General features: G+C 35.8%; 2 protein-coding genes across 2 annotated transcripts in view; one reads left to right on the top strand and one right to left on the bottom strand.

Moving 5' to 3' along the window:
* Positions 1-18: 18 nt before the first annotated feature.
* LOC132092401 (cell death regulator Aven-like) overlaps positions 19-13,303 on the bottom strand; it is an 18,100-nt gene continuing 4,815 nt past the window's right edge. Inside the window, exons 3-6 of the mRNA XM_059498621.1 lie at positions 2,397-2,467; positions 2,211-2,306; positions 1,834-2,131; positions 19-155 (exon numbers count right to left, since the gene is read on the bottom strand). Of these exons, the coding sequence (XP_059354604.1) occupies positions 19-155; positions 1,834-2,131; positions 2,211-2,306; positions 2,397-2,467 (602 nt within the window). The remainder of the gene's footprint in view (positions 156-1,833; positions 2,132-2,210; positions 2,307-2,396; positions 2,468-13,303) is intronic.
* LOC132092400 (muscarinic acetylcholine receptor M5-like) overlaps positions 10,171-13,303 on the top strand; it is a 10,806-nt gene continuing 7,673 nt past the window's right edge. Inside the window, exon 1 of the mRNA XM_059498620.1 lies at positions 10,171-11,111. The gene's annotated coding sequence lies outside the window, so the exon portion shown is untranslated. The remainder of the gene's footprint in view (positions 11,112-13,303) is intronic.

The raw sequence follows: 13,303 nt of genomic DNA on the forward strand, positions 1-13,303 counted from the left end.
TTGGTCATTGTTGCTTTTTCAGGAGATCATGCTGTCCAGCCAGTCCTCGAGATCGTCTTCTGTCACCTGCTGAGTAGGTTTAGCTTCACTTTCCACTTCTGGCTTTGTCTCTTTCATGTCAGCTATTTGATCTTTTCTCTCTTCTTCCTCCGATTCTGTCGAGGCAATAAAATCACATTTTCACATCAGTGTTCAGAAACTTACTTTGAAAAAGTTTTGGGTGTGCATTATTTATTTTTTGAAAGAAGTCGCTTGTGCCAAGACTGGATTTATTTGACAAATTACAGTGGGAACAGTAATATTCTGAAATATATTTACCATTATTACCATATTTTTTTATGTACTTTATTCCTGTGATGACAAAGCTGAATTTTCAGCATTCAGTGTCACACGATCCTTCAGAACTCATTCTGATATTCTGACTTAACTGGTCAAGAAAAATAAAAAGAGGAAAGTTCAAAAGAACAACAGTTATTTGAAATAGTTTTTTTTTTTTTTTACAATGTAAATGTCTTTTAATCAAGATAATGTGTCATTCCATAATACAAAAGTTATAATATTAATAATAAAAGTATATATATATACAGTCGTGGCCAAAAGTTTTGAGGATTACATAAATATTGGAAATTGAAAAAGTTGCTGCTTAAGTTTTTATAATAGCAATTTGCATATACTCCAGAATGTTATGAAGAGTGATCAGATGAATTGCATAGTCCTTCTTTGCCATGAAAATTAAGGCCTAGTCCACACGGACACGGGTATTTTTATAACCGGAGTTTTTCCTCCTGCATTTAAAAAAAAAAATCCCGTCCACATGAAAACGCAAAAACATGCTATCAAGCGCTGTCAAGAGCATGCCACACCAGCATGCGGCGATATAACCTAAATCATAAAGTCACCTTGGCCAATCAGAAGCAGTCAGCGGTGCACAATCTGACGTCAAACACAGCGGATAACGGCGCACACTCTGACGTCGCAAGGCAAAAACCCCGGTTATACTGTCCACACGACAACACTGCAACCGGCGTTTCTGAAAGGGTTCTGCTCACCCTGGCCGTAGTTTTCAAAAATGTTCGGTTTCAGTGCCCGGTTTCAGATCTTAATCCCATTGAGAACTTGTGGTCAATCCTTAAGAGGCGGGTGGACAAACAAAAACCCACTAATTCTGACAAACTCCAAGAAGTGATTATGAAAGAATGGGTTGCTATAAGTCAGGATTTGGCCCAGAAGTTGATTGAGAGCATGCCCAGTCGAATTGCAGAGGTCCTGAAAAAAAAGGGCCAACACTGCAAATACTGGCTCTTTGCATAAATGTCATGTAATTGTCAATAAAAGCCTTTGAAACGTATGCAGTGCTGTAATTATATTTCAGTACATCACAGAAACAACTGAAACAAAGATCTAAAAGCAGTTTAGCAGCAAACTTTTTGAAAACTAATATTTATGTAAATTTCAAAACTTTTGGCCACGACTGTATATATACATATATACATATATATATATATATATATATATATATAAAATTTCATTCCACTGACCCAAACTTCTGAATGGTAGTGTATTTATAAAAAGTGACAACATTCAACTACATATTTTGCTAAAGAAAAAAAAGATAAAGAAATAAAATTATTCAGCAAATCATTTGTTTGATCAGTGACCGGTCTCACTTAAATGAGTCTGATTTCCAAACACTAATTATCAAGCTTTTTACTGGAAGTTACTACTAATACTACTTTTAGTTAGTTACAGAACACCCCAACACTGTTTAAAACACACACACACACACACACACACACACACACACACACACACATACATACAATATATACCAACCTTGTACTGGGGTGTTTAGCACATCATCTGTTGAAGCGTGGGATTCAGCTGAAGTCATTTCTGTGATGGGTTTCTGCAAGTTGAGGAGAAGGTCGAGCTCCTGGTCAACATCATCTGTGGCAGGAGGGACGGCTGTGGAGACACTGATAGACGGTGTGGTGACTGAAACAGGCTTAATGCTGCAGGAAACGTCCAGGCCTGGCTCTCGGCCTGCCGGAGAAGCTTTCAGTCCAGCTGTTAGAGTCGAGTCAGTTCTGCGAGGCACTGTCACGGACGGCAGTTCAACAGGAGTCGTCACCTGAAACATATTAAATCGCTAGTACTACATTCTTCACTGGTGTTTCATAGTATTCCAACAAGAAAGGCATTTGAATCACCTGCACAAGCTCAGCCTCCAGGTTCAGTCTCGTGTGCAGTGGAAGCTCTTGAAGTGACTGAGTTAAAGCTGGCAGGTCTATAAACAGAGCTGGAATCTAAAGAAATCAACCGTGTGAGCGTATTTCCTCAAACAACAGGATTTCAATGATTGTGCTGGAAAACAATTTATGAAATGACTTCTGCACCTGATTTTTTGCCAGTGAGTCCATCTCCCAGTCCTTCTCATCAGAGAACCTGAACTGTGTGAACGAGTCCCCTAAAACAGAAAAACGGGTAATACATAATAAAATAATAATAAAAAATTATTAAATTAATTTATATTGAAAAATAGAGCTGAACCCAAGTACAAATAGTGAGTCAGCAGCTAATGTCTTAGTTTTACTTCAGCACTTTCAGGAAGCTTTGACTGAATTCTTTATTTAGTTAGAATTAGCGATATGCCACTTTTAGTTTTTTCTTTAATGTAGTATTTTTAATATTTCATATTAAAAAGTAAAAAAAAAAGTAAAATCTAAATTAACATACATAAATATTTAACAGTACATTTATATTAATATTATTAAATGTTATGAAAAATATATTATGAATAATAATAATACTTGGTTTAATTTAATATATAAAATCAATTTTATAAAAATAATGTAGATCACATTATGTACACTGTTAAAAAATATATTAAAAAAATACTAAAGCTGGTCTATTTTAGTGTTATTAATATATTTTTTTTTATTTATAAAAAATACTTAGCTTTAGCTTTATTTTAATTAATTTTAGTAATCTCAAGTTTATGTTTTGTGTTTTTACGTTAAAGTATTTTTTTAAGCTTTAATATTTTTTATTAACAATATTTTTTATTAACAAAATTTCATTAACAATAACCACTGTATTATAGCTCACCCTGTATTGCAGTAACAAGTATTAATCATATTTAAAACTCTGTTTTCAACCATCTTAGTTCAATCTTAACTAGGACATAATAACACAGCCAAGAAAACCAACTCTCAGATCTCTGTTCACTGCACACCTTCACAGCAGCAGCTGAACATGTGTCATCTTTTGAAGTCACTTTCACCTTGACACAAGCAGCGTGAATTCTGAGGCGGCAGCAAGTTGGGACAGCTGAAGAAAGAAGCCGTGGGTCTGTCACGCACAGCTGTCCCAGCCAGGGTGAAGCACAATACTCTCCGCCTCCCGCCTCTTTCACTAAAGACACACTTGCCAACTGCAGTTGGCCAAACTGACACGGATGATATAGAGCAGGGTCTCAAGGTCAAGAGGAGCGATCCTGCTTCAAAAGAGCACTTCGGAAGCATTCTGCCACTTCATTTAATATGTGTTAAACAGATAAAGAAAACACTTTAAGATGAACAGCTGCAACTAAAAAAACATTATACTATTTAATATTGTCTACAGAGCATCCCACTGACTCAGAAGCGACGTCACAGGAAACAAGATTTGTGTTAAAGTGGAGCAGACTGGCAAGCACGCAGTGCTGATGTGATCAGTGTAGAAGCGCTGTTATGAGTGGGCTGTGGAGCTGCGGACAGGAGATGCCGTCCAGGCAATTTCAGCATGTTTCCTTCACTGGCAGTGACAGCGCCATGAAAACTGCTGCCATAACAATGAGCAAAGGTTCTGTCAGCATGTGCGCCGAGGCTCAATATAGCTTTAGCAGAGCAAGTAGCTAGTCAATATAACAAACCAGTGACATACTGCTGTGCTGCATTACTGAAGATAAACACATTGATTAGGGAAGCAATACAAGAATAAATGATCATACTGACACTGTTCAGTAGGTATAGAAAAAATAGTGTGTTGGCTGATGTCAAAAGCAAATAATTATGTTTATGTTATGGCTGATAAACTGTTAAATGTAACTGAGCATTATTACAAATTAGGAATGCTGATATTCAGTGCTACAGCATGACTGCATGCATTTGTCTTTTATTCAAACATTTGATAAAAAAAAAAGTTTTTGTGTACAATGGGCAAATCTCAATTTAACATGCAGAGACTATAATTAATTAAAAGCAGTTTACTCAATTATTTACTCAGTGATTCCAGGTCATATTTCGCCCCAAAATCAAAAGTAAAAAACACAATATGTTGCATAAAGAAAGTATATATGTTTTACAGGAATGTGAATCAAATGCTGTGAACAGTGAGAATTACAAACAAACGTTCTAATTCTTTCAATTTAAACTGAAAGTAAAATAGTAGTAAAAATAAAACAACCTTTTCATTTTTTAAGAATGTTGTTTTTCATTTCAAATTAATTGATAAATAACGTTTCACTTTTCAAACTCTGGTGCAACTTCTAAATTAGAAAACATATTCTTTAAAAAAATGACATTGGACATCGGATGTACACGTCAAATGAATAACCTAAAGCAACTGGTAAATGGAAAGAAAATAAGAGTTGAAAATGGTTTAGAATTTTGTAAATTGCTTAAATTATATATAATATGTTAACTTAAGTAACTTTTAAACATGAATTAAATAAGCTTAATTCAGTTCATCCCAAACAAAATATTAAATAAGTTCCTCACATAGAGCTATCGTGTGATATTGTATGAATATCTTTCACAGACTTATGAATATACTTTCCAGAACTGGCTTGAAGCGGCTTCCAATGCTGGCCTATTAAAAAAAATAAACTAATCGATATTGAGAATGTGCATCCCTACTTTTTACATAACCTAATAACATATACGCAATAAACAGATAAAAATGGCTGATGTGACGAAACATAAGTCGACAGTAGCAGCTCTAGTGCAGGGCTGGCATAATGTCAGTGTGACAGATGTGTGCCTCTCTGCAGGCTGCCGTCCTCTGAATGAGGCACAGGAAGCAGCACTACAAGTACAGGTCATTTCCTCCCAGAGAGTGGCATCACGCATGCAGCCTGCCAACCCAAATCTGGCCAGTGTTCTTTGCTTTTTCAAGGGCCCTGTAAAACACTGACACCAGGACCACAGAATGTTGTGGACCTACAAGCCCAACACCATTCGACAGAGCATGAACACTGCTAGTCATTAAGTGGCACTTTTGGAAGAAGCTGCTAATTTGCTTTGTCGCCAATTAACACAAAGCAACTCCATAATGAACGGAACCATCAAAATAAATCAGTCTGTGGTGATTGCAATTAAAACATTTCAATACGAAAATTCTAAACCATAAGACTGTTATTTACTATACGCTTCAACACAGCTGCCACGGAGAACACCAACAGTCTCCTATTAGTGTCTAGACTTGAAAGAAAACACATCTTTAAATGTGACACTGCTTGGACATTTGTATGGAATGTGTGAAAATATTTTCCCTCAAATCATTAAAAGTCTAAGCTCTGCTTTCGGGTCTGATCAGTTAGCTTGATAGATACTGAACAAACTGTTGTGTAACCTTCAAATCATTATGTTTATAAAGTGGTCTGAGCTTCCTAGACCAGAAAAAGAGGGGGGAAAAGCACATCTATTCAGATAAATGGCAGTAAGAAATTGGACCATAAATGACAAGAAAGAAAGAAAACAAGAACTACCAGGCCCTCTGCCCCTGCTCCAGGAACAGCTGAGGTTATTCAGAGTTCTTTTCAGAATCCAACCTGAACTAGATTACAAGGGTAGTAGTATTCTGCTTTCATGTTTACATTTTATCTAAACTTAAAAGCCACTCAAAGTTACATAACTCTCATTGTGTCTGTGTGTGCACTTTCTACAAGTGGGGCCTGTATTGCAGCTGGGACGCAGGCCTGAACTGATCATCAGATTAGCAGACAGCTGTGGCTCATCTTAATAGGGATATAGAAGAGTCATTTATTTCCATAGAGATGAATCAAGCACTCAATGCACTAGGAGGTGGTTTTCCTCATGATGAACACAAAGAAAACACATTGCAGCAAGGAGAAGCACCTTCAGAAACTATGGGAAAATGCATATCAACGTTTAAGAGGAAAATATTATATAAATGTAAATATTATAAGGATATTATTATATTATAAAATTATAACATTAAAATTAACATAATAATAAAAGTAATAATAAATTAATCAAGATCAAATGACTTAACCATTGTGCTATGCTGAAAATCTTTTACTTAATTTGGTGTTCCTGGTCAAAAATAATCAGCCTTTTAAATACTTTTTAAATCTTTTATTATGCTATATTATCACCAAATCTTTCTTTCAAATAGCACAGGTTGTGCATTTCTTTTTGGAATCGAAGAATCTGGAATAAAAAGATTGATGTCAATTATAGGAGCAAAACACGTTTTTATTTGTAGGCTGTTTTTTTTTTTTTTTTTACAGAAACACTGCATGTGTGATAAAGGTGGGGGAATCCTATAAAAGTACAAAAATTAGAGCCAAAAAATAAATACAAATAATTTAGCCTAATGCAATAACATTAACTAGGATTTTGGGGAAAACTAAAAATCCTCTTCAGCTCATAATGACCAGAACATGACATAAGGGCTTAAATAAGACATTTTATTTAATTACTTAAAATAATATTTCTATATTGTTTTTACATTTCTTTTAATACATTTTTTTTTTAAATTGTGTCATATCTTTTGCTTTTTTTTATCATTTATGTAAACCAATTTGAATTACCATTGTATATTAAATGTTCTATATAAATAAACTTGCCATTAATAAATGTATTACTTATAAAAGTAATGTATTTGTTTACTTAATATTTTTTTATTGCTTAAAAAAATCTAAACATTCAGGACTAAAATATTTGATATAGATTTAATAACTGTGACATGATAATAACACTGTTTTAGATCATTCAAAACCAAAATACATATTTCGGACTGCAATCAATTTCGAGACAGATTTAAGTGAATGTGAGTACCAATTACATGATGGCATACAAAAATATCTTGAATAATTTATTTTTCATCTCTTATGATAGACCTCCCAACCCAAAATCGATACTACAGAGGAATAAATTGAAGTATTTTAAATGAAAGCACCCATTAAAAACTTCATGGACTTCATGACCCAAATAACAACACTGCCCCAAGTGGACAATCAGGACCATTTCCTGGCAGCATTATAAAACAGGATCATTGGGGACATAATATTGGACCATTCGGGCTATTTATATCTAAAAGCTATCACTACACAACCATACATATGCAAAAGTGTCACTTGAACCTTTAACCTGTAAACACAGTTTGAAAAAAGCTGCCACATTTCAGTGATGTGAGAAAAGGGAACAATCGTCTCTCTGCAACAGGAACTCACAAGGAGTAACTTACGGTGGACAGATGAAAAGATAGGGAAAGCCAATATGGAAATAATTAAAAACAATTTGCCTCTGCTGCTCTTCCAAACATTCATAAAGGTGTCTGAAGGTACAAAATAGTTTTAAAATAATGAGCCTCATGCAAATTGCCCAGGCGTAATGGTAACAACAGCAGAGAGAGAGGAGAGCGAGTGAAGAGAGACACACAGTCATTAACACAGTGGCTGTTATCGTTGCGTGTTATTGCAGAGATGACATTCTGGTACTCTGTGTGGGTGCAAACACAAACCCCCGCATCATAATTACTGTCCAATGCTAGATGCAGGGGACTACAGTCACAGTATGTGCGTGATCAGAAAACACTGGCACACAGTGCAGGTGCTGAGCATTTAAGTGAAGACAGATCCAGTATTCTTACAGAAACACCAGTTTGTGCTAAAAAACAAAAACACAATTTGTGTGATCATACTAAGCAGGCTGCAGACAACTTCCCTTTTGAAAAAGCTTAACTTCTATACAGCTGTAGCTACATAATTGGAGTATGATTTCTCCTGTGGCACATGGGCTTAAATCAACTGGGCTCAGATTCGGAAAAAACAAAGTTGTAAAATTAATATCCTATATCACCAATCATAAGAAAAGTATATTTAGCAAGTTACATTTCAATGGCTGAGTCTGTGCAAGATAAGCCTGTTGCTTTCCAACAAGAGGTATAAGGGTATAAGAGACTATCTAGAGTGCTTTGGCCCACCAGGGTACAGTCATTTTTGTTCCAGCTGGTGAAACTGACAGTACCACAGGTGGAGGTCCAAGGAACTCATATATAGGAGAGAATGTCAGAAGGAGGGGCAGTTTCCTACAGGTGCAGTGTCATTGGTAATGAATTAGCATGTCTTTCCCTCTCTGCAGGGTCACAGACACAAAGAAGTGCAGTCAACAGCTGAACAAGGTCATGAAATTCAGGCAACATTTAGTATTAAAGGGATAGTTCACTCAAAAATGAAAATTTGATGTTCATCCGTTTACCCACAGGGCATCCAAGATGTAGGTGACTTTGCTTCTTCAGCCGAACACAAACTGAGATTTTAAGTCAAACCATTGCAGTATATATCTTATAATGTAAGTGGATGGGAATCACGGCTAAAACATAAAAAAAAGAAGAAAAAAAAAACAAATTAAACCCTGCGGCTCGTGACGATACATTGATGTGTAAAGACACAAAATGATCGGTCTGTGCAAGAAACTGAACAGTATTTATATAGTTTTTTACCTCTGATTCACACAAAGTGCTCAGTAGAGTTCTGACAGTTCGGACTTTGTGTGAATCAGAGGTAAAAAAAACATTATAAATACTGTTCAGTTTCTTGCACAGACCGATCGTTTTGTCTCTTTACACATCAATGTATCGTCACGAGCTGCAGGGTTTAATTTGGTTATGTTTGTGTATGTTTTTTTTTAGCTTTATTGTATGTTTTAGCTGTGATTCCCATCCACTTACACTGCAATGGTTTGGTTTAAAAATCTCAGTTTGTGTTCAACTGAAGAAACAAAGTCATCTACATCTTGGATGCCCTGGTGGTAAGCAGATAAAAAAGTTTGGGTGAAATATCCCTTTAAGTCACTGCTCTCTCTGCAAGAGTAAACCAAGTATGTGGTGTGTAGGGCTGAGTTGTGTCTGCTGGCCGTCTGAGACCCAGCGGAGACATACTTCATTACGGCAGACACACAGATGCAGGCAAACGTCGCGGAGCTGTCACTATATATCTATTCTCTTCGTTATTAGTCCTCCTCCAGGGTACATGATACAGCTCATATCCTCCATTATGATCTCATTATAATCAATAAACTTGGAGGCCTGGAAATCATGCCCTACATGGCAATATCTTACATAAGCCATTTCCTTTCAACCTGACTGTACGACATGAACATGTGATATTGTGCTGCTCCTGACAAAAAGGAAAAGGGTGAAAAGAAACGACCTGAATTGGTAAATCTGGACTTAATCCCAGCTCAGACAACCCTTATCCAAATACACCTTGCAAGTGAAAACCAAACAGATTAATGGTGCCCACGCTGTCCTCGCTCAGCCCCTGAGCTTCCTGCACTTAGTACAAACTTCATGTTTACTGTCTATTAACTCTGTGTGCATTTAATCAGTTTCTTTTCATTGATCATTCAAGGCTTCCTTTGATGGCCTGTGATGCAACTAATTACACCCATGCAGCTGTGAGAGCAGAATTAGAGGGATCAAACCACACTTCTATAGTCCAGTCATCTTCATATGAAAATTCATTCAAGCTAACCTCTTAAAATAGCGCAAGTGCAGAATTGATACACTTGTTTAAAGGTTCTGAGTTGATAAGATTTAAAAATATATTTTAAAAGGTCTCCTATGCTCATCGAGGATGCATTTATTTGATTAAAAAATACAGTAAAAACAGTAATATTATGAAATTTGATTACAAATTAAAATCTATTTTATTCCTGTGATGTGGAAGCTGGGTTTTCAGCATCATTACTCCAGTCTTCAGTGTCACATGATCCTTCAGAAATCATTCTAAAATGCTGCTTTGCTGCTGAAGAATCATTATTACCAATGTTAAAAACAAATGTAAATGCAAATCATTATTTTGTATCAATTAAATGCATATAAATTTAAATTTCTTTCAAAACTTTCTCTAACATTTTTTAACACTATAATGAATTTAAAAAAAGTAAAACTATATAGTAATACTAGAATTAATTTTGTAAATTTGAGGTGGGGCTATTCATTTGGCCAACAACTGCAGATGAGATATTTTTTGAAAACACCAAACATTGAAGCCAGTGGAACAAACACTTCTTAAACACCAGACAATTACTGCAAAAACTTCTGTATGAGTATATATAAACATCAATTCACCAGGAAACTCAATAGCTTGTAATATTTTCGATGACTATTTTACTTTGATTTGAGCTGAAGTAGCTCTAACAGACATACCAAAAGTCATGAAATGACCCTCTCGCTTCTGTAATTCCTGATAACCCATCCTTTCCACCCACCGATTTGCTCACAGCCACGCTATCTGTGTCAAATGAGAGTAATTAATGCCTCCATTATGTTTCAGTGAGCATCATACCACCCCTTCAAACACCCCCACTGTCTACAGTACGAGCATGAACGGTCTAACCTTCATCCCCTCATTTCTGCTTCAGTTCAGCCCCCCGCTCTTCTCCTCTTCCTCCTCCCATTCTCAGCGCCTGCCTGTTGTTCACTGCCCTAAATCATGACGATCATCTCAGCCCAGTGGGAATGACCTCCTCCCAGCCATTCACATCTGTGTCTGTAAGTGCATCCACAGGAGCAGCACATATTCATCCAGAGAAACAGCGGCAGCAGCGTTTCCCCATCACCGTCCACCACCGAGAGAAAAAGAGATGCTTAACACTCAATTTTATGGACTTTGGTGTGGTTGTCACAACTTGAGACGGAGCTTTTTACTTTGATTCTTCCATGAGAAAAGCCTTCCAAAAACAAAGGAGAACATGTTCCTACCACTTTGAGGATTATATAATTTAAGAAAGTGCTCGTGACTGGATGAAGAGAGAGATGGATGACAGTCTGACCAAGCCAGATCTGTAGAAGGAATTCAAGGCTGAATGATGAAAAGAGTGAGTACTAAAGACACATATGAATTATAATAAGAAAAAGTAGTAAATATTAGTGGGCAATTTAGTGGTCTGAATGTTAGGTGAACATTATTAAAAGAAAGACAACTGATATCACTGACTGACATTTTTAAATTCATTATGTTTCATTTTCATCACCCACATGTTGGTTCAAACCTGTGGAACACAAAAGAAGATATTCTGAAATATTCTGTGTTAAGGAGATGCCAGAGATCCACTGAACTGATTTAAATAGATGGTAAAAGCAGTATTTGTGAAAATCAGATAAACAACAAAGAAAGTATAGAAAGTGAAGTGTAAAAAGATTAAATAAATATATATGCTAATGCTATGATCTATAATCAATGTAATAAACATATACTTTCAATGAGGTTCAATTTGTTAACATAAGTTAATGCACTAGCCATTACCAATAATTTTGCATCTATTTATCTAGGTTAATATTATTTATTAATACAACATCAATGTAATGTGACTAATAAAGGCTGTAAAAATGTGTTAAATAATGAAAAAAAAAAAATAGCTGTGTGGTAAATATTATATCATAATTTTTTTTATATCTGCAAAGACATACTAATTTTTAATTACATGTAAATACAGGTTTGTCTTACCTGTAAATACAATATTCTGCACTATGTTTATTATGGTTCCTTACCCAAAACCAGAAATCAATGCAAAGCATTCTGAGGGAGCTTCTCGTCATTTTCATCTGAAGGAGATCATTATTACTTTATATTACAAGACAGCAACTACCAAATTCTTCCTCATAGTGTGTCTTCAAACCATTGTGAATTTCAGGTTTATACAGAGCAAAAAGAAAAAGAAAAGCGCCCTAGTGCTTAAGCATTGTCCCATGATGCTGGCCCTAGCAACAAGTTCACCGCTACAAGGACTGGATGATGCTACCCAAATTCAAAGATGTTATTGAGAGGATCTGACAGATTAATCTCCAATCAGCTGTGAGATTATACTTACTAAAATTACCCATCTGTGAGACAGTAATATGCACAAAAAAAAAGAAAATGATAAAGCCTCTCAACAAACAGATTTGAAGTTATCTGACAGATGTAGATTTCTTTACAGTGACTGCCTAAAAGATTGGGCTCCTGGACACCATAACTTGACATGCCTTATAACAAATCGCTATGAAAATTTTTTCCATATGGAATATTGTCTCAATTGCATATGATATTGCTACACCCATTATAAGAGGCAAAATGAGTTTTCTACGCATTAGCATTTCCTTACTCAAACTGATTCAACACAAAAAACTTCCTTGTGGGCAGCAAACAGGAGCAAGCACCTGGTATGATGAAGAAGAAAACTCATGTGCTAATGTATCTGTTTCTCTTGTTATTTGCATAAAGCAAAAAGGATGCAGGATGCAGGTGAGCATAAAATGATTAAAAGGTTTTTTAAAGGAACAATGAAAATTGCATCATCATTTAATCACCCTCATGTCATTCCAAGCCTGTAGGAAATTGAGGGTGACTAAATGACTAGAATTTAAATTTTTAGGCAAACCAGTCCTTTAAAGAATGCAAATTACGTTATGGTTTTGGTAATTTGTGAGAAAACTCAAGGGTAAGGCAAGGATGTTCCTCCACTTTATTCCACTCCCCGGTGAAAGCTGAATTACACTCATTTTGTACCTAATCAATCAGTTACCACCACAGTCACTAATCAGAGCCTGCTGGCAGAGTCATAATGAGATAAAGGGCAGTATGTTGAGTATCGCAGGGGGAGGTCAGGCAACTTTGAAAGACTTGGAGCTGAACAAACCGGAATAGCCTTCTTTCTATTTATAACTCAGCTGAAGTCATTATATTGCAATATTTGACCAATAGGTGTGACCATATTTATTGTATATATCTTGCAAAGTCAAACAAAATATTTAAATATATTTTTCACAGTTAAAATATGAAAGACAGAAAAGATTATTCTTCAAAGTGGTCAACCATTTTAAAGTCCTATAATGAACACCAGCCTTCTTTTGTTGTTGTCATATGACAAACAAGTGGTGCTGCACAACCACATCATTTTGATGGACAAGCTGTCCTACACAATTACTGAAGTCATGGATACAATACTTGCTCTGGAGAGCAGATACAAATTCCACCCACATTCACAGGGATCAGCAAGTTTGAACCTCTGATGACTAATCGTAAATGTGC

The sequence above is a fragment of the Carassius carassius genome, chromosome 18 (assembly GCF_963082965.1).
Source record: "Carassius carassius chromosome 18, fCarCar2.1, whole genome shotgun sequence".
In the NCBI taxonomy this organism is placed as follows: Eukaryota; Metazoa; Chordata; class Actinopteri; order Cypriniformes; family Cyprinidae; genus Carassius; species Carassius carassius.